The sequence below is a fragment of the Lytechinus pictus genome, chromosome 5 (assembly GCF_037042905.1).
Source record: "Lytechinus pictus isolate F3 Inbred chromosome 5, Lp3.0, whole genome shotgun sequence".
In the NCBI taxonomy this organism is placed as follows: domain Eukaryota; kingdom Metazoa; phylum Echinodermata; class Echinoidea; order Temnopleuroida; family Toxopneustidae; genus Lytechinus; species Lytechinus pictus.
This window is the reverse complement of record NC_087249.1, coordinates 14,061,169-14,086,603: the sequence shown is the minus strand read 5'-3', so window position 1 is coordinate 14,086,603 and position 25,435 is coordinate 14,061,169. Positions and strand designations below refer to the sequence as shown.

The window sequence follows — 25,435 nt, the reverse complement described above, 5'->3', positions numbered from 1 at the left end:
ATTCTAAAATATTGTTATGAAATAGAGAATAGTGAAAAAACAGAAGAAAGATCCAATGCACTTTCAAAATCAATTTAGAAAACAAACAAAGGTCTAGCTTACATTCGATTACAGACTGCAAGCCTGAGAGGCTATTTTAAAAACTTTGGTTTGAAAAATGGAGATGGAAAAATCGTTCAATCGAAGGTAGTCCATCACAGTGCAGAGCGGGGCAGGGCTCTACACAAATTTTTTGTATATATTATGAAAGTGCAAATGTGCTCCCTGGCCTTGCTTGCCAAAACCAAAGGATTTTGTAGGCTTGCAGCCTCAACAATTTTGATGGAAAATGTACCCTGTAGGTGGTAACAATTTTTTTGTTATCTTTTTTCCTTTAATAGAAATCAAGGCCCTTCTCCTTTCCGCCTTGCGAATCCTGGATCCGCCACTGAGCCCTGGGGAGACTTACATTAACATTTCTCATCTGAAAAGTTGCCAGATCTGACAACTTTCCTCGATATTGATTGGCTGAGACACTCAGTTCCTATGGTAACTATCATATAAAACAAGACTTGTCAGATAAACGTCTGACAAGTCCTTTCATGAAACACTCCCTCCATGTGTTGATAGGTAATTTTTTTTCTAATGAATCCCATTCGACCAATCACAGTTACACACATTTTCACATGATATACATGTACATAGTCATATATAGATCCTATATCAATTTGCCCACATATGTATAGACAGAACTAAACAGCACAATCCAATATGTACAATTTCATAGGTTTTAATGTAATTTGAGCATTGAGGTTCAGACATAAGCACAGTTCACAAAGTTTATTTCCACATTTATATAAAAAAAGATCATGTCTTTGACATTATTATAAAGTTTACAACATACCAAAATACAACATACTGTAGGTACTCAATAACGAGAATACAAAAATACATTTAGAAAAAAAAACAGAGAATTTAATCAGTAAATTTGGAATGTGGGGGTATAATGCACCGAGACAGATTTTGATAGATACAACAATGCCATCTACACTTAGAAGAGATTGACAAAGAAAGATTTGGTGAAAAGACACCTTCTCTACATAATCAGTACAAGTGCACAAGCTTTGACATTTCCAATGATCATCAAATATGATACGCATAATCCTTCCATTAATTGCATGATCCAACGAGTAAAGTCTGAACCCTTTTTCTTCAACCACTGGTCTAAAAAAGTAAAATATTGATATTCCTAGATTACAAGACTTTAGATTTCATATTCAAATTTCCACTTCAGTTTATCATTCCACTTATAAAAGCAAATATACAAAATATGTAGTATAAAATGTGTTGATACATAGAAAGACTTACAACATGATCTGCATGACTATAACATGTATTATACGCCACATATGCTGAATAGAAATGTTTGAATGCAGAGATAAACATGTCATGAACGCATGATTATTATATATGGCCTGAAAGAGTACCAACTCCGGAAATAATTTGATTTATGCTTCAATAATCTGAGGGGGGGGCGTGACTTATAGCCATGCTTACAGGAGGTTTTCTTTACTTCAATATAAATTTTGATTTGCGCAAAATAAAGGCATGGCTGCAATGATTGAATGAATACAGATGCCAATGATGTCATACTTCTACATGAGCTCCAGTAAATGCCATTTTAAACCTGATTTCAGTGAAATTAAGTTGAGAGTTGATACTAAAAGGTTATTATAAAATAATTTTTATGTTAATCATTGAACTGGTTTTTTGCAATGGACTTTACAGCAACACTTGTAAGATTACGACTTCACTGACATATGGATTTATTCATTGCAGTCATGCCTGGAGCTATTGAAACTTACATCACAGTAAAGAATAGGTACTGATTTTTCGAGCATAAACCTTTACTACATTAATATTGCATCAAATTATTCGGTCTACAATATTCTTTCTGGCCACATACCCTAATTATGTGCTCATGACATATTTTCCCTTGAATTAGAGATTTTTGATATGTGGAGTTCACAAGGTATATAACGAAGAAATCTGAGTAAATTAAGTACAATAGATTGGTACATACTCCTTGAAATAAGAGAGCTCTATTGCATTCTTTCATGCTTAACACAGATTATAATGACAAATCAAAGGTATAAGAACATCCACAAAGTCTCAGCACGTTTTTTAATGTATTATAACCTATTTGAGTTTTATTTCATAAGAGCCTATTGCTCCTAACATACTGATATTGAGAAAAATTATTTTTAATGTTAAAAACAATGATGATAAAATTGATTGCATAGCTGCATCGTTCGTAAGCACATTCTCAATATTTGCCCATCTGCACGCAGTGGGAGTAATCAGCTGATATTTGCACTACTTTTTTTTCGAAAATTATTGTGTAGTGGTCTATAGTCCTAGATACATGTATCGAATGCTGGCAGTGGTAGCATCATGCAATACAAGTTTTATAATTCTTAATTCCATAATCATCTTATGAACAATCGAGAAACTGTGAATTACATTTCTATTGATACATCTTGTATAAGTGTATACAGTTTGTCCTACACAGTGTTTACAAAGTGACTTGGCTCGCGGGTTCGACACGCAAGCCATGCTAAACATAGCAATTCTATGCTGTGTAAACGCGATCAGTGTGATCCGCGAGCCTTGTCGAACACTGCTTTTTTGATCCGCCTAAATCGTAGCTTTCAACTCGCGAGCCAAGTCAGACTCGCCTATTATTTCATGTGTAAACAGAAAGTTGTGTCGATCCCGCATAACCTAGGTCAAATACAGCATATATTTTTTTACGTCTATTCTACTTCCGTTCATGATCCGCGGGCTGTGTCGAACTCGCCTTTTTTTGTTTCAGTATATACGCGATCACAGTTGCCCTCTTCGCAGCGTTCGACCCTGCTTGAGGATTAAACACTTGAGCCAATTCGTGTGTAAACACAGTGTTTGTGGTATTGCTATGCATGCTGACATTATTGCCTGCATAACTACATAACATTCAGTGTTCTCCAAGTCTGCATCTGAAGATGCCCCCCCCCCCCCCCCCCGGTTGGGATTAATATTACCATTCTACAAACAAACAACAACAAAATCATTGCAATTACTGATTACAAATGTAGGCATACTTATTTCTGAGAAATTATTACTTACCTTAAACTTTACACTTACACCATCAGTTTATTATCATATACCGTATATACTGTATATTATCATATACAGTTTTCAGAACTGAAGCGGCTTCCCTGGGTAAATAAACCTAGATTATTATTATTATATACGATAATTACTAAATTATGTTTTTATAAAACCTATATCTATGGAAAAAAACACACACACAAAGTTAAACCAAACAGAGACAACGGAATAACAAGAGTATGGCAATCTGGCAGATCTCAGTCTTCATATTCATAGGGGCAATAGTTCGGTCCCGTAACTGGTTCAACTTGAAGGCCACGCCTGAAACAATGATAGAGAGAAAAGAAAAGAAAACATGGCTTGATACATATACAGCTAATTCAGTGATGTAGTCGTGGCCTGCCTTGAGGCCACAATTTGCCGGCCTTGTCCTCGGTCTGAGTCACATGTACGTAGTCTATGAGAGGTTTCTCCAGTGGCCTTGTGACTCGGAAGTACCGGCCTTGACCACATCTTTAGCAGTTATCAACAAAGTTGTTCATAAACCTAAACAGGGCAAAAGCAATACTGTGTCTCGACCACCCACTTGTGGAAATACATGTAACTAGTACAATCTAGATCCAAACAACAGAATTGTATCAACAGCAAATCAAACCTACCATAGAATTTACCTATCACATCCTCGCAATTTCGCGAATTACATGACCTCTGACAGCGCCTTAGGATGCAGGCCCCCTGAAGGCATCTACAACCCAAGTTTGGTTTCTCGGCCGCCGATCGCGCAGAGACGCGAACGCCATGAAAATTGGCATGATAATAGTGTGGGATGCAATCTACAAGGCTGTATCATTGATTTTTCCAAATCAGATTTTTTTAATATGAACGAATTATGCTAATCTATGCATATATCATACTTTTTGCACTAATTCACTATTTAAGAAGCTCATAGAGTGCTATTTTTTGGTGTAAACATTCTTTATACCATTGTCAACAATTACAAATGAAAAAGATCCTGGTCTTGAAAATGAATTTCTTATGTATTTTATTGTATTATGAATTCTTATGTATTTCTTTGTTTTCATTTGGTTTTTTTCGCCAATTTTTATCAGAACCTTTTTGAAGCACAATTATGCTATAATCAATTAATTTCAGCTGATGAAAGTAGAAATAATCATATCTTTATGAATAAGGTGAGAAAATTCAATTTAAATTGACCTTTGACACAAAATCGTGTTTTGGAGCAATTTTTGGTCTGACATGCACTTATGTAATGTTGCGTAATTTTCAAATCACATACCCGGGCATCGTGAATTTGGTCTCAAAATGCGCAAGACTTCAAAGTGAAAAGTCAGCAACTGGCATGGTCGAAAAATTTTGCATACCAGAATGGTCGCAGAAAATGTCGAGGAGGGTTTTAGAGTAAAATATTGGGTTTCCTGGAATCTCATAGAGAGGTGATTAATCCTTATTCTGTCATACATTAAGGATTCATCATTCAGTTGAAAATTTCTTTAATTCCAGTTAAATATTTCTTTTAATGTTCAAATTCCACTTGCGGCAAATGTAGTATTATCAAAGATGCAATTTCAATGAAAAATGTGTATGGTGACCCATTTTAAGTTATGAAGAAGGTGGATGCAGATTGATCGTTTGAACTCATTCAACCTAATTTTTCTCTCACCTGATCATACGACATCTATGCTCTACTAGTCTTGGTCCTGCAGTCACCGCTGATGTCACACTCTTGGCGCTCCACAGACGCTCACCTACCGCACTTGCTCGAGGCCTGTGAAAAATGAAAAATAACCAATCAGTTTGAGAAACCACGTAAGGCACATGTTTCTACTTTTTCGTTTTCTACAATACAAGAAAATACACCGTACCACTTCTCATTCTATGTATAGATCTTGAAAAGCAGATATCCGAATGGTGTCAAAGCCCCCTTTAAATCTGCTGATAATGTGCCTTAAATCCTATGTATGCCGGGTGTTTTGGATGATCATATGGTCGGGGAGGGGGGGGGGGGGCTCACAGGCCCGCCCCCCTTGAGATTTTGGACGTCGGCCGCGCAATCACACTGAAAATTGGCACGCAGGTTGTCTTGGACATAATATTCAAAATTATATAGCAATTTATTTCATGCAAATTGCTATTATTTGATTTTGCTAATAGTTTGCAAAATCATACTTTTTCCTCTAACTCCCTAAATAAAGAAAATCTTTGTGGTGTTTTTAGCAAATGTATGTGACAAAAATTGCAATATCAAGTCAATATCTCATGTAGTATATTGTTTTTCGCAATGTTTTCATTCGAAATTGAAAACAAATTAACACTGGATTTCTAATTACAATGTATGCTCTATGAAACCTTGATTAAATATGATATACAATAATTTCGTTCTGAAGGGCCTAGTTCAGGCAGAGCTGTTCTTAGTATATGTAATATCACAGCTGCTGTCTAGTGTTTACCACAGGCTCAACACTCAGGCTTGCCTGCAGAAGTGAAAAGTTAGTTAAGAGGGATTACCTGGCCATGCAGTGTTGACAGCGCTTGGAAATGAAATATCTTGGATCCTCTAATGAAGATTTTGAAACAGGGATATCCGACCACATTTCCGATCAAAGAAGCGGTTGTCTCTCTAACGAGGGATATCCCTGTTTCTCATGTTTATGCGTCGGGCAACACGATCTCTGTCAAATGCGAACAATTATGTCTCGCACATCTTCAGCTCAAAACCTTTGTGTGCTCTAAATCAATCTGTCCATACACGACTTTGCAGAAAAAATAACCTCATTCTCACAAAACACAGAGAAGGATCTTACCAAGTTCTCTGAATTAGGTTAGTAGAGTCCACATATTCTCCCCACATGCATGCTTCTCCACCGATCACCAATTCCTTCTGAGCATTGGTACCTACGGAGTAAAACAAAGTACACAGAAATCATCATTATAGTATACAAATAATACACATCTTTGAGGTCCGACTAAGTAAGAATTACATGCAAAGGTACCTTTTAAACAGAGGGGTGTTTCACAAAGAATTAATTGTGACTTAGATTGGCGCTAAAATGTCCAGTTGTGTGTCGAATAAAAGGCATGACCACATTGGTCAAATCATGCTAAGAAGACACATGCTACTGCATATTAGCCAATAAGATTCTGCGTTACATATCATGTGCAAATCAGCACTAAGCATGACTCTAAGTCACACTTAAAGATAAATGCCAGTTGTGGTAACAATCTCAAAATGACTTTTTTACAGAATCCAAGTGCCTGTTTGTATGAATAGAAAATATGTGCCAAAGGATTCTGGAAGAAATTGTGTAATTGCTGAGAAATAAGCAAAATAAGCACGGATTCGGGCACTTCCGTCGGGTCTTTATTCCAGCAATAATATACACTGTCCCACGTATGCCTGTCTGTGTTGGCGATCTTCAGTGTGATCGTTTTTCAGCTTAGATTTTATGATTTCACAAAGTTCAGTTTATGTAACTGTACCCGATCTAGATCTACAATGATATAGTAATACCTAACCTTGGTTTTACAGACTTTCTCATGAAATCAGTGTTTTACTGCAACTACTTTCATTTAGCTTAACTCTTTGTGAAACCACCCCCAGTTCTTTGCCGAGGGCATTTGGACTTGTTCAAGGGTAACAAACAAGTATGTGCAATTTTTCTAATGTCTGCATGGTATTTTATATCATGTTATGAGAGTGGATCCTTGTTATTTGGTACACATCTCCAGCCTTTGGCAAAGGACGGGGGGGGGGGCAAGATTATGGTAACTCACAGCTTAATATCTTTGATAAGTCGGCCAAAAGTGTTATGCAGTTTGAAAGAGCAATGTCTAAAGCTTTAAAATGATATTAAACTTGTTGAAATCCATACGCTGTACATCAAAAATTTCATCGAAATTCAATGAAAAAAATAATTTCAAGAAGAGATTCACAGGATAAGGAGTTCACTCACATATAAAGTGTGCTTTACAGGGCAAGACCTACTGAAACTCTAAAAAATAGCTTTGTTAAAAAAATGTGTGTTTTGTTGTAATTTACAACTTTTTTAAAACAGGTGGAGATGCCCAAGACACTTTACCAAAATTTAGAGCTGCACCCTTCATGCAGGAATCCCTAAAGCATCTTATTATAATTAATCCTACATTCATGATAGAAAAAACAATAAGAAATGCTCAAAAGCTGCTGTATATAGAGGGTTCCTGCGTGACAAGACCAAGGAGGACATAACAATGGGAAATCAATGCATTAGAACATAAAATCATTGATTGATCACAGTTTGATGTAGAGGATTTATATATTGTTTGTCCTCCAAAATGGCAGCTTTCCCACTTTGTTTTATCTATTATGAATGGGAGGATTTGCAAAAAGATGTTTCTAGGATTCCTGCATTTAAAGATGTAGATTTGACTGTTGCAAGGTGCCTTACCCCTTCAGATTAGTAAATTTTAAACCATGACCAAATGACCATACTGTCTTATTATAGTGAACCTCTTTCTAGGTGACTTGATACTTGTTGTGAGCCGGGTGGGAGGTTTAGGTCCTCCCCGGAAAGAGAGGAGGTGGGGGGGGGGCATGCAAGGGTAGTGAGAAAGGGTGACAGACTAAGTGTTGCTGCTAAAAAAGTGAGCCAATTAAAGTCTTCAACATGCGATTAACGCAGAATTCATTTTCATTCAAAGAAACAAAAAGAAAGTTATTGTGAGGTTTGGCATGAATAATTTCAGTCTGCTCTAATGAAATCAAATCATGAGCTCTAAGCTTAAAGCCTATCTGTAGTTTTGGAAAATCCCTCCAAAAAGTGCATGTCACTATTTTAATTCATTAAAGAGATTATAATTATGTACGTGCCCCAAAATAATTGTGGTGTGAAGGACATAAAACCAAATGTGTGATTAATTGGAAAATTTACTAAATTTACATAAAAATTTACTTCGGTTGGTTGTCCGATCAAACAAAAATATCCGCATATTTTTGTCTCGTTTATACAACAGACCTTTACAGGCAAGAAATGGGCTGAAATTACAAGATATGATCTTTGCCATTAGCTTTCCAATATCCCATCATTAAAATTATAAAGCAAGAGCTCAAAGGGCTATTTTAAATAGAAATAAAATCATTACCGAGAGAGGGCCGAGATTTAAATTCAAATCCTAACAACCGGAAAAATGCCATATTCAATTAAATTCTGATGGGTAAAAAATGTATTCAATGGAACTACGCTTTTGTAATATACGTTCAATGACAAGCGGACATAGTTCACATTGTTAATCCTTTACAGAAGCTGTAGACATGCTTTAAAAGTGTGATTCAAGAATCATATAGATGGGTTGTTGGGGAATACCGTTGAAAAGTGTTGGCTCCACAGCGTAGTATTTTTTCCAGTCATCGCCGTAGCTTATGTAGTTAAGATACCAAGGAGTGGAAAGAATGGTTTTGAAGCCCTTTGCCGTAACCTTATCGAGTTCACTCGGGTACGGGTTCTTCCAGACATGTACGACAGTATCAGCCCGTACCTATATGTAAAACGCATCAAGATAATTGTTTAGTTAGAGATGTGCTGGTGAAAATGTTTGGTGACTACCATTGAATTGTGTCGGTTCCACAGCATAGTATTTTTTCCAGTCATTGCCATAGCTTATGAGGTTCAGGTACCAAGGAGTAGAAAGAATGGATTTGTAGCCCATAGCAGTAACCTTAGCAAGTTCATTTGGGTAAGGATTCTTCCATACATGTACAACAGTATCAGCCCGTACCTGAAACATATCAAGACCATAATTGTATAGTTAGAGATATGCCTCTTTGAGTATCAAAGTTTATCAAATATAAGTGACCTTCCAACCCAAAACCAACAATAAGTGGCCCAAAATGAATTTTGAGATTTTAATTGAGCTTGAAAAAGCATATCCTAAGCTTTAAAGTGATATATATTACTCTTCAAAAGTGATCAACAATAATGCACACAAGTACTTGATCGAATGCGGAATAAATTAAGGGAAAGCTTTAAATAAATAAGGAGAGAACAATTAAAGTTCAGGTTTCACATGAACATGAGAGGTGTCACTGTGCAATCTTTGTAAAACTTCCAACTAGTCCCCGCAAAAATGGTGTAAATGAAACTCTTTAATCTTGTCATTTACTCAACTTTGCATCTTCAATCTTTGACAGTACAAAGAAAAGCCTGGAATTACTCTCTGGGATGAGCGACTTTTTAAAAAATTTACATATTGAAGACCAAATTACTATTTTGACTATTTACAGAGAACCTTCCCTTGCGACATAATAGGTAGTTTTCGCATTTACTACGTGGAAACTCTACAATGCTTCGATTCCTTTGAAAATGCAATTAAAACTACAATGGAGAGCTGAGAGGCTTTTGTCGAAAGTTGGTGGACTGGGATAGCAGATCTGAAGATTTGCACCGGACAAACAGTTGCAGATATGTCGTTGTCCAGAGTCAAGAGATTCCGATGCTGTCCCAGTCCACCAACTTTCGACAAAAGCCCCTCAGATCTCCATTGTGATTGAGTAGCATTTTTAAATGAATTGGTGCGTTGCAGAGAGTTTCCCCAGAGTAAATGCAAAAAGTCCGGACTGTTGGTTTTAGGGTGGTCACATACCAAAGAATTTTTCAATTTGCTGATCATATTTTGCTGTGAGGAAGTGAACTCCATTTTAGACATTTTTGCGATTTTACTTCCAAATTGTCAGAAATACATACAGATTTTGGAAATAACAAGTGGAACACCTCCAGCAGCGTTGCCTGCATTATGCAATTCAATATAGCAGTAGTGCAAACTCTCCAAACAAGTAAAGATGAATATTTTATTTATTTTTTAAATAGAAGAAAAACCTTATTCATATAAAAAAATATGAGAATTAATGTATATTACCCACGGCACATTTTTTATCTTGGATAATACAGACTACACATACATGTACATACAAACTTAATCTGATAGTATCTTTCATCATTCTCATGTTATATTGTGTTATATCCAAAGATTGTTGCAAAATTTGACAAGGAAACAGATCAATCTTTACAAAAAGGTATGCCATGGGTTCAAGAGATAGGGACAGTGATTTTCCGCGATCGCGGAAAACGGACGGAATTCACGGAAATTGCCTTTTGAAACGGAAAGTGCCATTTCAAACGGAAAATCACGGAAAACATATTTTTTCCTCAGAATACACAGAACAGCAACAGTAATTACTCCAAAATCTCAACAAAATACGAATATTAACTGGCCACAAAACCTCACAAAACACGATCTCACTTCACTACAAAGTATGACAATTCACACATCGTGACTGCTCTTGACTCCATCACTCTCGATCGTACCCCGCGGGCCTCGCCCGCGTCTTGGCCGGCGGCGGGGTCGGCCGTATCGAAAACATTCACATGCAAACAACACGGTCGTGTGTTGCTGCCCTCTACGTTTGAAGATGTAACAGCACGATCTTCCGGTCTTGAAATCCAAAATGGCGGATAGGCTACAGTCGCTGACTGGTCGAAACGATGTCCAAAAAACCCCAAAATTATCGATAAAATTTAATTTAACAAAAAAATAATGCTAATAATGTGAAAGGTAAGGATGTATTTATGTCAGATATGTTTGTGAAAATATTTTGTGTACCCGCATAGATCCGATTAGAGCGGATTCTACTGCGTTGTTGGTACAGTGGCAGATACAAATTTTGACCAGCGCAGCGCGAGTGATATATTGCTACTGAATGGTAAACGGAATTGCCAATTTTCCGTGTACACAAAGTCTATGGGGAAACGGAATTTCCGTTTTCTGGCATGCTGAAACGGAATTTCCGATTTTCTGAAACGGAAAAGGCAATTTTTTGAAACGGAAAATCACTGTCCCTAAAGAGACTTTCCTATTGTTCGTCCAATTTTTCTCAAACTTTCATTCATCTTGCTCTTCTATTTCCCCGTTTTCACACAAGCTTTCTTATTCCAATGGTTTCATTCTCCTTTATCTATTAGTTCCTCAAATCCAAAGAACTTCAAGATGTGAACTGACCTTGACGTTATTGTCTACGATCTCTTGCCACACAGTATATCCAGTCTGTAGGTCGGCCATGATGTCCAGTAATCTTTGCTCATAATATTCCTCAAGCTTGCTGTAATTTGTTCCGTACTGGTGTTGTTGCATGAAGGTAGTTATTTGTGGGTTGCTCTTCCTGTAAATATCAAGATATGAAGAAAGCTGAAATCTCTAATCTTTGAAAAGAATCATTTGATCTATTAAAAAAACCCTGTTGATTTGGTGGAAAGAACTTGTACATTCACAAAAATAAAGACAAAAACACCAAGAGGCTCTTTTATATCTAAATGTCTTCTTTTCTAAACACTAACTACATACATGTATAGGCCAAGTCCATTGGTAGAACATACTTTTGACTTGCGGGTACCACACCAGTCCAATCATGCTCTTGGGCAAATCCTCATGTTGCAGTCCCCTTGATCCTCTGGAAAAAATAGCATGCCTCTCATAGTAGTCCATTTATATTTATATTACACTTTTTTTCAGGCTTTTGTCCCTTCTACATTTTTTTGTTAATATTGATGATCTCAATATACATTTTTTTGTCAAATGAATTGTCTTTTCTTTTGACAAATGAACCAAACTTTGCTCTTTGATCAAATGACCTTACAAAAATACAGAGCTTTTTTTTTTTAAATCACTGAACCCTATTAAAAATCCACTGAATAAATTATGAACCTTTGTGATAACTAGCCTTCAAAACTTAAAAAAGCTTAGGATCAAAAAGCCTTCAAGAAACTTCTGATGCTGTTGCTCCTCCTCGTTGAGTAAAGAGTAGTACTTGTTTTACAAGTAGTTTTTCTAGTAGCAATAGATGATGTGTTGGTTGTAGTCATAGTATAAAGCAAATAATCACCATTGATGAAGGTGATGCTGCACTCACACTCAACCCAGGTGAGGAAAATGGGTTCCTGGCAGGAATTAATTCCTTGAAATGCGTGTGCAGTAAATATTTCAGATTGCAAAGCTTAATCCGGGGTAATACTATCCAAGTCCTTTGGAAGGGCATAAAGATGTTACAGTCATGTGATATGCGCAATAAAAGAAGTGTTTACTATTATTATTCATGATCTAACAGTCACACTTAAAGAAGTCGACAAAACCTTTGCACCAAAAAAATGTAAGTCTTACCAGCAAGTGAAGCTGACCTCATCTCCTCCCATGTGGACATACTTGTCTGGAAACAGATCGACAACCTCCTGAAAGAAAGTCTTCAAGAAATCGTAGTTGCTGTCAACGGTGGGGTCGATAGGACCATATCCACCTGTAAGCTTGGTCCCGGAGTAACAAGGGGTGAGAAGATTAGGTATCGACCCCCAGGATTGGGTGTGGCCGGGCGTGTCGAACTCGGGCATGACGCGGATGCCTCGCAGGCGAGCGTAGTCGATCACAGCTTTGATGTTCTCCCTGGTGTACACATGGTTTTGGTCGTATGCGTCCTGGTTGATTGGAAGCAAAGGATTCAGATGTGATTCATAAGACGCCGATTCTATGTGACATGTGGAGTGTTGTGGCCACGTGGATTAGTTTTTTGGCTTTGAAACAGAGGGTCGTGGGTTCGAATCCCAGCCATGGCGTATAATTCTTCAGCAAGAAATTCATCTACTTTGTGCTGCAATCAACCTAGGTGAGGTGAATGGCAGGAATTTATTCCTTGAAATGCCTCCGCCCTGTAAAAGACTGTGGGGCCAAAGCTAGGATAATAATATCCAAGTCCTTTTGGGATGTTATGACATCATGTGATATGCGCTATACAAGAACAGCATTATTATTTTTATGAAAAGAGAACAGACAGACAATAAAACAGTGAATATTATTAATTACATTATGATTAGAGACCCCTGTTCACTTTTTCCAAATGGCCACTTCTACTCCAAATTTCTAAACACCATATTATGTGATCATTGGTAACATACAGAACAGATAAGGCGATTGTAATTGGTGAAAACGTAAAGTTCCAGGCAGATAAAATTTGGCAAACACAAGCTCAACATTGCCAACAGGTTTAATGGGCAATATTTTCATTTATGCACATTTTTTTATTGGATGTTGGTTTTTTATTTTCATGATTTTATACTATATTTTTGATAATTCAACTTTTTTTGGGAGGCAAGTAAAAATAGAGTTTTCCATAAAATCCTTAGTTCTTATATGGTTCTTGACGAATCGAGTGCATCATAACATCATAACGGTTTAACAGGTACTGTAATAAAAGTCATGTCCAATTCTTTGCCGCATACAGGATTTCTCTGTTGCTTTCCTGATGCCCTACTGCTTAGTCAATGTGAAAAGATGTGGAGTGAGAATTTCCCTACAGTTACGGTTAATTGCAACTCTTAGAATATTTCTGAAGATACCATTAAATAGCATAAAATGAAAATCTAACTCACATTTTCACTCATTGAAGGAAATGCTTTGCTCTCATAAGGAAATGACTGATCATCCACGATGTGCCAATGGAATACATTGAACTTATTATAGGCCATTGCATCCTGTTAAAGAGAGAAAGAAAAAAGGAAGAATATGCGACTAAAGCCTAAGTATATTACGTTTTGATGACTAAAGATTATTCATTTTCAAAGTTTGATTATGTTGTCAGATAAAACGAAAATAAATAATAATATATTAATAATCTTACAGGTACATGTATATTCATGGTTAAATCTATATCCAAATGCCTAAAATTGAAACCCTCAGGTCCTCATATTGAAAATAAAATATTCTTTTCCTTTCTTTTGGTACAAAGCCACTTTGCACGCATGAAATTGGGCAAAAAAAAATTGGATACAATATTTCTATGTAGTATCCTGATATGAAATGCCTAGAATATTTGAAGGTAAGTGTTAGAAAGGTTATCATTAAGACAAGGCATGAGCGATGTTGCGTATCGCCCACTTGTGAAAATGACCAGAAATATCGTGATTTACAAGGGCACGCAACAGAATTGTATCAAAAGTTCATTGTGAAATAACTGGGATGGAATAACATTTGTCGTAAGAGTCTTGCATGTAAATTGAAATGTTGACCTCAATACGACCTTTGACCTTACCATGTGACCTCCGAACACAATGCAGGTCTCCTAAGTACAGCTACAACCCAAGTTTGATTTGAAATTGACTTACAGATGTGGAGTTATGTGTCATAAGAGTCTTGCATGAAAACTTCAATGTTGACCTAAAATAACCTTTGACCTTATCATGTGATCTCCGAATGCAGCATAACATGCAGATCCTAGAAGTACATCTACCATCTAAGTTTGGTTGAATAGTGACTTACGGTTGCAGAGTTATGTGTCATAATGTTTGTGATGGACGACGGACGGACGACATTTGGATCCCTAAATATGTAAGTCTCAACTTCACCTCTGGTGGGTGAGACAAAAAGTAAGGGTGTTAAATATCTGCAAAGAAACTCACCACAGTTATTTTTTTAATATACAAATACTAATATCGAAATAAATACTTAAATGCTAAAAACCTGTAATAAAGTGATTAAAGTACACAGATATTCATCATTTTGATAATTTTATAACAAAAAGTGTTAAAACTTGTCTTTTTTGTGTGTTTTCTCTATATACTCACTACAAGCATAATTTTGAATTCAAGTAATCTTTCATTAGGTTAAAAAAATATTAATAATACATATTTACCAGACATTTGAAGACAGCAGACATACTGAGAAAGTGTCTCGATGAGTCTACCAGGAGACCGCGATATTTGAAGCGTGGAAAATCTGTGATTGATGTCTTGTTTACGACAAGCTGTAAAAAGGAAAATAATTGATATAAACGTCACATTTTCTGTTATGGGGTTTAATGATAATTTAGACAGTGAAACATGTTTAGAAAGACCAACCAAGGGAGACAATAAAGGTGGTCTCTATAGACAGATGGGACCATATTTTGGGGAACGTTTCATAAAAGTTGTGAGCTCTGACAACTTTGTCTTTCACCAACAGTTACCATAGTAACAGTCAGAAGCCATCGCCTCTCAACCAATCAAAACCAAGGATTTCACTGATATTGACAGCACTGACAATTTAGTCAGAGATGACAATTTTCATGAAATGCCCCAATGAATTTGAGTTCAATTTAAACTCGAGTTTTAAGTTGTGGTCTAACTATGGATAGCCAATTGTGGCACTAATCTTTAACAGTACATGTTGGATTTATAAGCTCATATGTTAATTGGATAATTCATATCTGTCTGGGAATGATTACTGAATTAGTTCTCTTCATCATATCGCATGATGAAAGAGCACAATGAACTTTTGGAACTCAATACACAATGTTTACAAAATTTGGCATTTTTGGCTTCCCATAATTCTAGCACAGCGTTACACCATGGTTTAAGTTAAACCGGGCTTCAGAAAAATGGCAAACAGGCTTTCTGGACAGGACAATGTAATTCACCAGTCAACAGGAAACAACATTTAAAGGGGAACAAAATGATGGGTGTTTACAGACGGATAGTCAGTAAACCATGTTTGACTGTCCTTTAAAAATGGCTGACTAGAAATTTTCTCCACACAAAATAGTCACATCTTGTCATTAATTGATCCACCACAATGACACCCAGAAGAGATTCTATTGTAATGCAGTTTCAACTTGCTATTCATGCCAGTAATTAATCTAGTGTCCCCGGCTTTCTATTTATACAATATCTTGATAATCTTAGGAGGAACCCTGTACAATAGTGAAAAAGAAAAGGGGGTAACGTTTGACCTACATGTAGTCCCAGAGCCTTTGATGAAAGCTCTTCTTTTACTACTGTGAGATATGAGTCATAGCTGCTAACAAAGAACCTGAACCTTTGTATTGTCATTGAGGATGATTTTCTCTTTTTAATTGACTTCCTGTTTGAGATGTCCAGATTTAATGAGGTTGCATTGATTTTTTTTCTTATAAAGAACATACAATAGGTACCGGTACCTAACATTGTGCTTTTGAAAGTGAATGTACATGTATCCATGCAGACGCCTCTGAAGTGGGAAATTCTTGTAAATGGGATCATAAATTTACAGTACATGCAAAAGTGGTCAATCAACTATGATATCAAGCTCTAGTTGAAATGTTCACACTATAGAAAGAATGCATATTACATCATACAGGCAGAAAATGATTGAATGATAAAATGCCTCAAAGTAAATAAGAAGATAAGAGTACAGAAAACACACGCTCGTTTGTGGCCAAAAGGAAATCACACGAATACATGTACATATTTCTGTAACAATGCGAATGAAACAGGTCTACGGGCGTTCAATGGTGAAAATAAATGCAAAAGACTCATTTTCAGTCCATCTATTCAAATAGAGTAATTGAAGTATATACTTTATACACACCTGACCAGCTAATGCTCCATCATAAATGAGCTGACTGAATGTTTCCAGACCTGAAAAGATTAAATAAATACATGGAATTATAGCATTGATGTACAGATGAAGGGGTTTGGGGGCCATGGACCGGCCCAAAAATTTTCATGATTACAAAAATACGATAAAAGGAATGAAAATGAAAGGAAAGTGTGAAATACATAAAAATCTATGAATTTTAAGTCAAAATCTATGAAATGATTTTAGATTCTGAAATTGAAAAGGTCAAAAGTTTTGCTCACATGCTTGCCTTTGCTCGTTCACAGCTTTTAAGAAATTTTGCCCCAATATCTATGTCTGACCCCATCAAAAGTTTTGGCTTATACATTGTAACACTACTGGACTGTAATATGATCTTAACCAGAACAGCAAAGATAAAATAACGACCAAATTGAAATTCAAACAAAGAATCAATCAATGAAAATTTATATAATGTCTATACTGTATAACTTTGTTAAATTTTAATTCAAGAATTCAAGTTTTAGACATTCACATAAATATTCATATTGTAATTTTTATAGACGTAATAGAAGTATTTCATGAAAGCAAATTATGGTATGGTATGCTGCCCCTTTCTTTAGGCAAAATAATGTTTGCGTTCCATAACAGAGAAAATATTACAGTTATTACGCGGTAGATCTACGTTTTCTGGCGCATGCAGCAGGGGTTCCTCATGTACATGTATCAAAGAGGCATCACACATAAAATGGAGCATGAGGGTTGGTCAGATGCTTGTATCCTCTACTAATGTGCTACCATGCCATTCACCATATTTTTCTTTAAAAATGACAAAAATTATCAGAATCAGGGTCAGAGGAAATATTCTTTACCGGTTAAATTAGAATACAAATATTACAATTGGCAGGTTTTACTTGGGCTGGTCAGTTATGGAAAACAAACCATTTTTTCTGCCTTACAAAACATACCTCTTAAGGCTCCCCATACAGTTTTAGCAGCTAGATTAGCAACAGGCTCAGAGACCATCAGAGTGTCTGTAAAAAAAAATAGAAAGGGTCAATATTAATTCACAACTTTATTTATCAAATAACAATAAACAGGAGCAATGAAAGTTATAAACAATTTAAAATTTCAGAAGAAATCTCATTACACTTGGGACTTTTTGCACCGCGACGTAGAACGCTTTCAAGGACATAGAACATGTATTGTCGAGTGCCCTTCATGACAATTAGCAACAAAGAAGTCTTTGTCGAAATTGGTGAATCAAAACAGCAATGTCGTGGACAAATGACGTATTTGCAATTTTCCGTAAGCTCAGAAAACTTAGGATGATCTGCTGTCCCTGTGGCCCGTTCCCAAAATTTGGACAAAATACCTCTCAGCTGTTCATTGTGAATTGACCTGCATTTTCAATACATTCACTGTGTTCTTGAATTCACTATGCGAGGTGGTATGAAAAATCACTAATCAAAGAAAGAGATGCTGCATTTACGTAGAAGGAATGAGTAACATAACAAGTGGAATGCCTCTGGCCGTCTCACCTGCATCACGCGATTCAATATAGCAGCAGTGCTGATTTTGAAAACTACTATAACTCGCACAAGATGTTCAGTGATACTTGGTTACTCTTATTTCCACGTTTTATGAACTAGACCAATACACTTATAGAGATATGATGGCAATTCAACAAATACCCCCAACGTGGCCAAAGTTCTTTGACCTAACATGACCTTTGACCTTGATCATGTGACCTGAAACTCGCACAGGATGTTCAGTGATACTTGATTACTATTATGTCCAAGTTTTATGTACTAGACCAACACACTTTCAAATTTATGGCTGTAATTCAACAAATACCCCAATTTGGCCAAAGTTCATTGACCCTAAATGACCTTTGACCTTGATCATGTGACCTGAAACTTGCACAGGATGTTCAGTAATACTTGATTACTATTATGTCCAAGTTTCATGAATCAGATCCATAAACTTTCAAAGTTATGATGGTAATTCAACAGATACCCCCAATTCGGCCAAAGTTCATTGACCCTAAATGACCTTTGACCTTGGTCATGTGATGTGAAACTCAAGCAGGATGTTCAGTGATACTTGATTAACCTTATGTATAAGTTTCATGAACTAGGTCCATATATTTTCTAAGTTATGATGACATTTCAAAAACTTAACCTTCGGTTAAGATTTTGATGTTGATTCCCCCAACATGGTCTAAGTTCATTGACCCTAAATGACCTTTGACCTTGGTCATGTGACATGAAACTCAGGCAGGATGTTCAGTAATACTTGATTAACCTTATGGCCAAGTTTCATGAACTAGGTCCATATACTTTTTAAGTTATGCTGTCATTTCAAAAACTTAACCTCAGGTTAAGATTTGGTGTGCAGACGTGGCCTCATCACATATGAAGGCTTTGTTACTGCCATTGCTCACTATGTCTGAATAAGTTTGAGAATACATCAAGAAGAAAAGAAAAGAAATATTTAAGGAATTGACTTTAACTAATCAAAATCAGTTACCAGTTCAGGAAATTGGATTCCACATACATGTTTCCCATTGACGTTGAACAAAAGAAGTTGATAACTCTGTTGTTGCATACGATTGTTAGCACATAACAGTTTGATCGAGAATCATAAATACGGGATATACAAAATTATCAAAGTAGTTGATGACATGAAACTTACAACTCTCATCAGATTCCAGGTCGGGATAATCCGGACAAGGCTCATTCACAGCAACATCTAGTCCACTCAAGATGCTATTAGCAGAAAACTTCAAGTGTTTAGATGCCTTGGGTGTTTTCCTAGCTTCTGGTCGGTTGAAGATAATGGCTCGATAACGCTTGAAAGCACTGTTCAATATATCACACTGTACCTTGCTGGCTGACAACCTGCATTTATCAGAGAACAGTGTTCCCAAAATAGTTAATAACGGCCACTACACCTTACGATTGGCCTACAACCCGATTTTGGAAAAAATGAAAAGAAGGCTCATAGTTCTGAATCATCATATGAACACATAATTGTAAATTTATGGCTATTTCATTCTTCATCATAGGGTTGTAGTTAATAATTGTGCATCTTCTTTTTTTTTTTACTATTATGTACAGTATTGTATGTCTATGTACTGTTTTTAATTTAGATTTTAATATTTGTTAATTTCTTCATTCATTAGGACCCATTTAAACATAAATGTCAGTTGTGGCAACAATCAAAACCCGAGTTTGAACAGAATCCTATGTAATAATGTGATAATAATCCATTTGCAATTTCTAGCATTAATGAGAAATTGTATTAAAGTGTTTCTTAGAGGGGGGGGGGGCAAACTGACCAATACAGGCTGTGTGTTTTCTCTCATTGACTACTGTAGAGTTATGATTTGGTAAATACTGTGGATAAATTATCCTATAATTGCATTTGTGTAGAGAGAGTAAAATGTTTTGAGAGGAGAGGTACCTAGCTATCGCTTATTGGAAACACATTTTCTCTGACCAGTACAAATGTCTTGGGTGGTGAGTTAGTAGTGTGTTACAATGCAAGTAGGCCTACATGTATTTTACAAAACTACACTTCTAAGAATATTGCATTATGGGTAATGACCCTGGCCAGATATGAGTACTTGAGGGCTGGAGGTGGGGCTATTAAAGAGAAATTCCAGTAGTTGCAGTAAACACTGATTTCATGAGAAAGTCTGTAAAACCAGGCTTAATTGTCAGTATATCATCGAGGATCTAGATCTGGTACAGTTACATAAACTGAACTTTGTGAAATCTTGAAATCTACGCTGAAAAATGTTCAGACTGAACTTCCCCAACACAGATAAGCGCACGTGGGACAGTGTATAATTATTGCTTTGAGCGTCGGGCCCGACGCTCTACCCGAATCCTGTGCTTATTTGCTGATTTCTCAGCAATTACACAATTTCTTCCAGAATCCTTTGGCACATGCGTTTTATTTATACAAACAGACACTTTGGTGGTCATTTCATTGGATTCTGTACGAACTCATTTTGATATCGTTACCAAAACTAGCATTTACCTTTAAGGCTGATGGTTTGTATACCCTTCAAAGGAGACACTGTACTTCAGGCAAAAAAAAAATTCATTATTTTTGTGGACTAATTTTCACAACTGTATTGCCTAAATTTGAATCATTGGATAAGCAATAACAATGCAATGAATGGAGATTTTCCAGGGCTCCTTTTTATGAGTTTCTAGGGCTCTTTAGAGCATTTTGGGGCAGGGGGCAAAATCACCCCAAGCCCCCATGTATATTTTCCCCGCTGTACTTCTATGGGTATTAAAAAAAAAACACCTGACCTACTTACCATTGGGAAAAACATTATTCGTCTACTTACGTAAAATCATTCTGTGCAGCTAAATCGTAGACATCGGGCATCACAGAGATGGATTGAGGCATGGGCCAAGGAGAGCCATGAGCGGAAGGAGTAACTGGCTTCTTTAGAAATCTAGAACCTTCATTCTCACTCAGCGATGCCAGGCACACACCCAAGAACAGGGCAACCAATGCTATCTGCATCCAGCCACCAGCCATCTTTTTATCTACAAGAAGAAAAGAGAGTAAAAAATTATTTAAAAATTTCTCAGTGCAGTAACTTTTATACCAGCCATCAGGAGCAAATCATCAAGAACTCTATAAAGGAACAGGACTAAAACCAAAGGGGCTTAGAGGGGTACTCCAGTCTGATTTGAACAGGTAAAGAAAAATCAGACAAAGAAATCAATGAAAATTTGATCAAAATTTGACAAACAAAATTATGATATTTGAAAGATTTGCCGTATTTCAGTGAAAGAGTGCCTTTGTCTTCATGAATATACAAATTAGCAAACTGATGATGTCATACAGTGTATCCCCACTTGTTCTTTTGTATTTTATTACATGAAATTACGTTAATTCAAATTTAATCCTCCAAGAACTAAGAAAAGAGATTGTAAAACTGCTTTAAAATCCTTTGGTTGATGAGAAAAAAAATTTAATGATAAAAAGTGGTGACTCATATTGCACACAGGTCCATATTTTTTAAATAGCACTTCACGAATGTATGCATATAATCAATAACCATTGAAATATTCATTTTCGTGAATATGATAGTCGAGTTCAAAGTTTACATTTGTTCCTCTCTCATCAAAGAATTACAATTTATGAGAGAGGAACAAAGTTTGAACTCGACTGTTTCTGTAACTTTTAGATGAAAGTTGCAATATATCAGCATGAATTCATTCAAGTAATCATTGTCTGAACATTCAAAATTTCAGGTGACAGCATTGCTCATAAATGGCTAATCTATGTGTAATACTAGTAGGCCTACTACATGGAGGCCTAGAAGTAACCCCTCCGCCTCTGCACTAATTGGATGACTTTCACTGACCAATTTTTGGTCAGAATATTAGTTCAAACAAGGAAAGACAAAAAGAAAGTCAGTGAAACTCAACTCATATGTCAAGAGACCTTGGCTAACTCCGCACTTGCAGGCCTACTCGTTTCGCAAGTTAGAGGACATATCAGCCGCCAGGGCCTCGACAAGCATGACAAGAGGCTATAGAATGGGGTGGGGTGGCAGAACTCTTTAAAATTTGAAGCCTTCTTTTTTTTGTCTTTGCCTTTTGGATTAGAGTCTACACAAAAAATATGAATTGTCAATAGCTGTAATCTTCTTCAATTATGTTCTCTATACTAAAATTGCCTACCATTTTGTACTAAAAATTAATGAGACTTTGCTTGTTGCTTAATCTTTCCAAATGGCTGTTTAAAATCTTTGGTCCGGACACACAAAAAGTTAGAATCGAAGCCTCTCCCTTAAGATTAACCCAGAGAGTGGGCCAGAGCCCAGGCCAGAAGGTAACCATACATAGGCTGCCACAGTTAACAAATACTAACATGGGTACCTTCAAGGTTGGGGTACCAAAAACACCCAAAATTAAAGAAAAAAAAAGAAATCATGCATCCATCTCGAGTCTATGGATGAAGGTCTAAGGGACAGCAGAATCCTGACATCGAGGCAGTAGCCAGACCCTCAAAAGAGGGGGGAAAAGGCCGGGTTCGTTCACTCGCTTTCAAAATTGCAAACAAAACTGGCCGATCGATATACCGAGGGTGCCACTCAAGGTTCCAACTCAAGCATCGTACACAGGAAAGTGGAAGGCACAACACCCGCGAAACTTCCATGGACTTTTTTATTATTCAGACATTAGATTTTACATTCCTAGTGAAATCATTTTTGCTATGACAGTTTGTCTTTCTATAAAAATAATACGATATTTAATTGTTGATGCCAAAGAAGGTTGAATCACACATCCAGGTTTTCGTGGGTGATATATGTAGACAGCTGCGAGAGGGCGCGCGATATTATTTATATGCTTGCTTGTTTACTGCTGGTTGCGTTCTAGGCGCTCAGCATTTTTTAGGAAATATGGACATTGTAAGAGCTTTTCATGAGTGTGAACTGTGAATTTTGACAGTTCTGTGTGAGATTTCTGCCAGAGGTTGGCCAAGTTTCGTTCGTGCAGCCAGCATTTCACTCTGCTATATAATTCGGGAAGGTGCATATACATGTATGGGGGGGGGGGCCGGGGGACTCCAAATTGAACTGTTCTAGGACGCGTAGGGGGATCTCTTATCTTATGAGGTGTAAAAGAGAATTAGTTCTACATAAAATTCTTCTTTTCAGTCTTCCTTATTTCTTTTTTTTTCCTATTTCAATTTTTCAAATATTAAACAAAAATCTAATTGCAACTAAAGGGGCAATTATAGCCCTTTCACTTTGTCATAAATATGTTCCTTGTCGACTACCATGTATTCAGACGATATCACTCGAAACCCGATCTGTTTGAACTAAAACAGAAGTGAAAATTTCTCCTTTTACTGCTTAAAAATGACAGAGTTACCCCAATTTTTAGGAAATATGGACATTATATTTTTAAGAGCTTTTCATGAGTGTGAACTGTGAATTTTGACAGTTCTGTGTGAGATTTCTGCCAGAGGTTAGCCAAGTTTCGTTCGTGCAGCCAGTAGAAAATTTACCATGTGGGCTGTGTGGCTGGCTTCATGTACACTGTACATGTACAGTATGTTACCCTAGTAAAAATTACATGCGATTCATTCTGTGTGTATTCTGTGTGTGAATGACAGAATTTAACGGGAGGAAAATTGTTTGCAATTTGAGTCATGGAATATTTTGTATGTTTATGTTGGACCAGTGAATTTGACAATTTCTGGAAAAGTTACTGGCCTAACAATGGTTTTTATTACTGGTCATGTCGAACCCATAAATCTTGCTATTTTTAGAATAATTACTGGCCCGACAATGATATTTTTTACTGGTCATGTCGGACCAGTAAATCTTGCTATTTCTGAAAATATACTTGCCCGACAGCGATTTTTACCGGTCTGGGCCGGGACCGTCGGACCGGCGCTAGTGTCGAGCCCTGCCTAGGCTATAGTATAGGCTAGCATACTAACCTCGCAAAACGTGTGAGTGACCTAAACTTAGACATGAAAAAAATGAAAGAAGGGGAGTGCAGTGCCACTGCCAGTGTCAGTGACACTCACACTGTCACTGATGACACAATGACACAGTGCTAGCCTCAGTGCCAGTGACTGACAAATTACTTGACATAGACACTGTGAGTGACTGTCAATGTCATTGTCAGTCACTGACACTAGCTCGACAGTCACACTCACAGTCACACTCACACTCACAGTCACACTCACCATGCTCACAGTGCACACTCACAGTGTCCCCAACCCCGGCCCCGTCGGCGTCGCGGCCCTGGCATGCCGGGTTTTGTGATTATGATCGCATAGGCCTATTGGGCACTGGTCATTTTGGCACATTTATAAAGATCTTGCTTATTACTCACCGAATTAGGTTGTTGACTTGTCAGAATTATGGAACTGTATCCCGTTTTTGAGCGTAGCCGTAGTAGAAATTCAACAGACACGACTCGAGCTAGATAGCTGAAAATCACGTGATTGCTATGCCTATCATGTGATCGACCGTCTGTCATCACGTCACGGGTTTTATTGTTTTGTCGTGCGTCGATAGAGCATGTCCCAGATCGTGCGTTGTTCCCATTCAAACAAAATAACCACGCCTATCAAAACTCCTAAATTTATGGATTGGACTTTTTCGTGTGAATATGACTTTATGAGAACACTCTGCAGATGATGTTATGTTGAATGACAATAAAAATACTACTACTATACTATGCTACAAAAATTTAAATAATAATAATGATAATACTATACTAAGTACTACTACTCCGCTACTACTACTACTACTACTACTACTACTACTACTACTATAATAATAATAATAATAATAATGATGATGATGATAATGTAGTAAATTATGATGACAACGTATACTACTACTACTACTAGCTATACTACTACTACTACTACTACTACTACTACGACTACTACTACTACTACTACTACTACTACTACTACTACTACTACTACTACTACTACTACTTCTACTACTACTATACTACTACTACTACTAATACGTACTACTTCTACTACTACTACTACGGGCCCACTACAATAATGAAAGCCTACAAAATTTAGCACGGTGGCATTTCAGTCTGCTATATAATTCGGGAAGGTGCATATATGGGGGGGGGGGGGCGGGGACCCCAAAATGAACTGCTCTAGGACGCGTAGGGGATCTCTTATCTTATCAATGAGGTGTAAAAGAGAATTAGTTCTACATGCATATTGTAGGATTGTAGGCCTGTATAAAATTCTTCTTTTCAGTCAGTCTATATGTGATTTCTTCCTTTTTTCTTTTTTTCCCATTTCAATATTTCAAATATTAAACGAAAGTCTAATTGCAACTAAAGGGACAATTAGCCCTTTCACTTGA

The 25,435-nt window shown here is 36.8% G+C and overlaps 1 protein-coding gene across 5 annotated transcripts; it reads right to left on the bottom strand.

Moving 5' to 3' along the window:
- Positions 1 to 753: 753 nt before the first annotated feature.
- On the bottom strand, positions 754 to 24,645 carry LOC129262378 (beta-hexosaminidase subunit alpha-like). Of its 5 annotated transcripts, none has more exons than XR_010293644.1 (14): positions 24,426 to 24,587; positions 20,903 to 21,107; positions 19,231 to 19,436; positions 17,502 to 17,567; positions 16,546 to 16,595; positions 14,855 to 14,965; positions 13,596 to 13,697; positions 12,337 to 12,644; positions 11,182 to 11,341; positions 8,493 to 8,664; positions 5,955 to 6,045; positions 4,814 to 4,918; positions 2,718 to 3,453; positions 754 to 2,570 (listed from the first exon to the last, which is right to left on the bottom strand). XR_010293644.1 is itself a non-coding variant. In XM_064099861.1 (13 exons), exons 2-13 carry the CDS (start codon positions 21,097 to 21,099, stop codon positions 3,390 to 3,392), a joined length of 1,632 nt encoding a protein of 543 aa, XP_063955931.1. In that variant the 5' UTR covers positions 21,100 to 21,107; positions 24,426 to 24,645; the 3' UTR covers positions 754 to 3,389. The 5 variants fall into 5 exon arrangements, 2 of the variants coding, with proteins under 2 accessions (XP_063955931.1, XP_063955930.1); XR_010293645.1 differs by lacking the exon at positions 8,493 to 8,664 and adding an exon at positions 8,733 to 8,904 and having other exon boundaries at positions 24,426 to 24,578; XR_010293646.1 differs by having other exon boundaries at positions 754 to 3,453; positions 8,493 to 8,904; positions 24,426 to 24,578.
- Between the last annotated feature and the right edge of the window lie 790 nt (positions 24,646 to 25,435).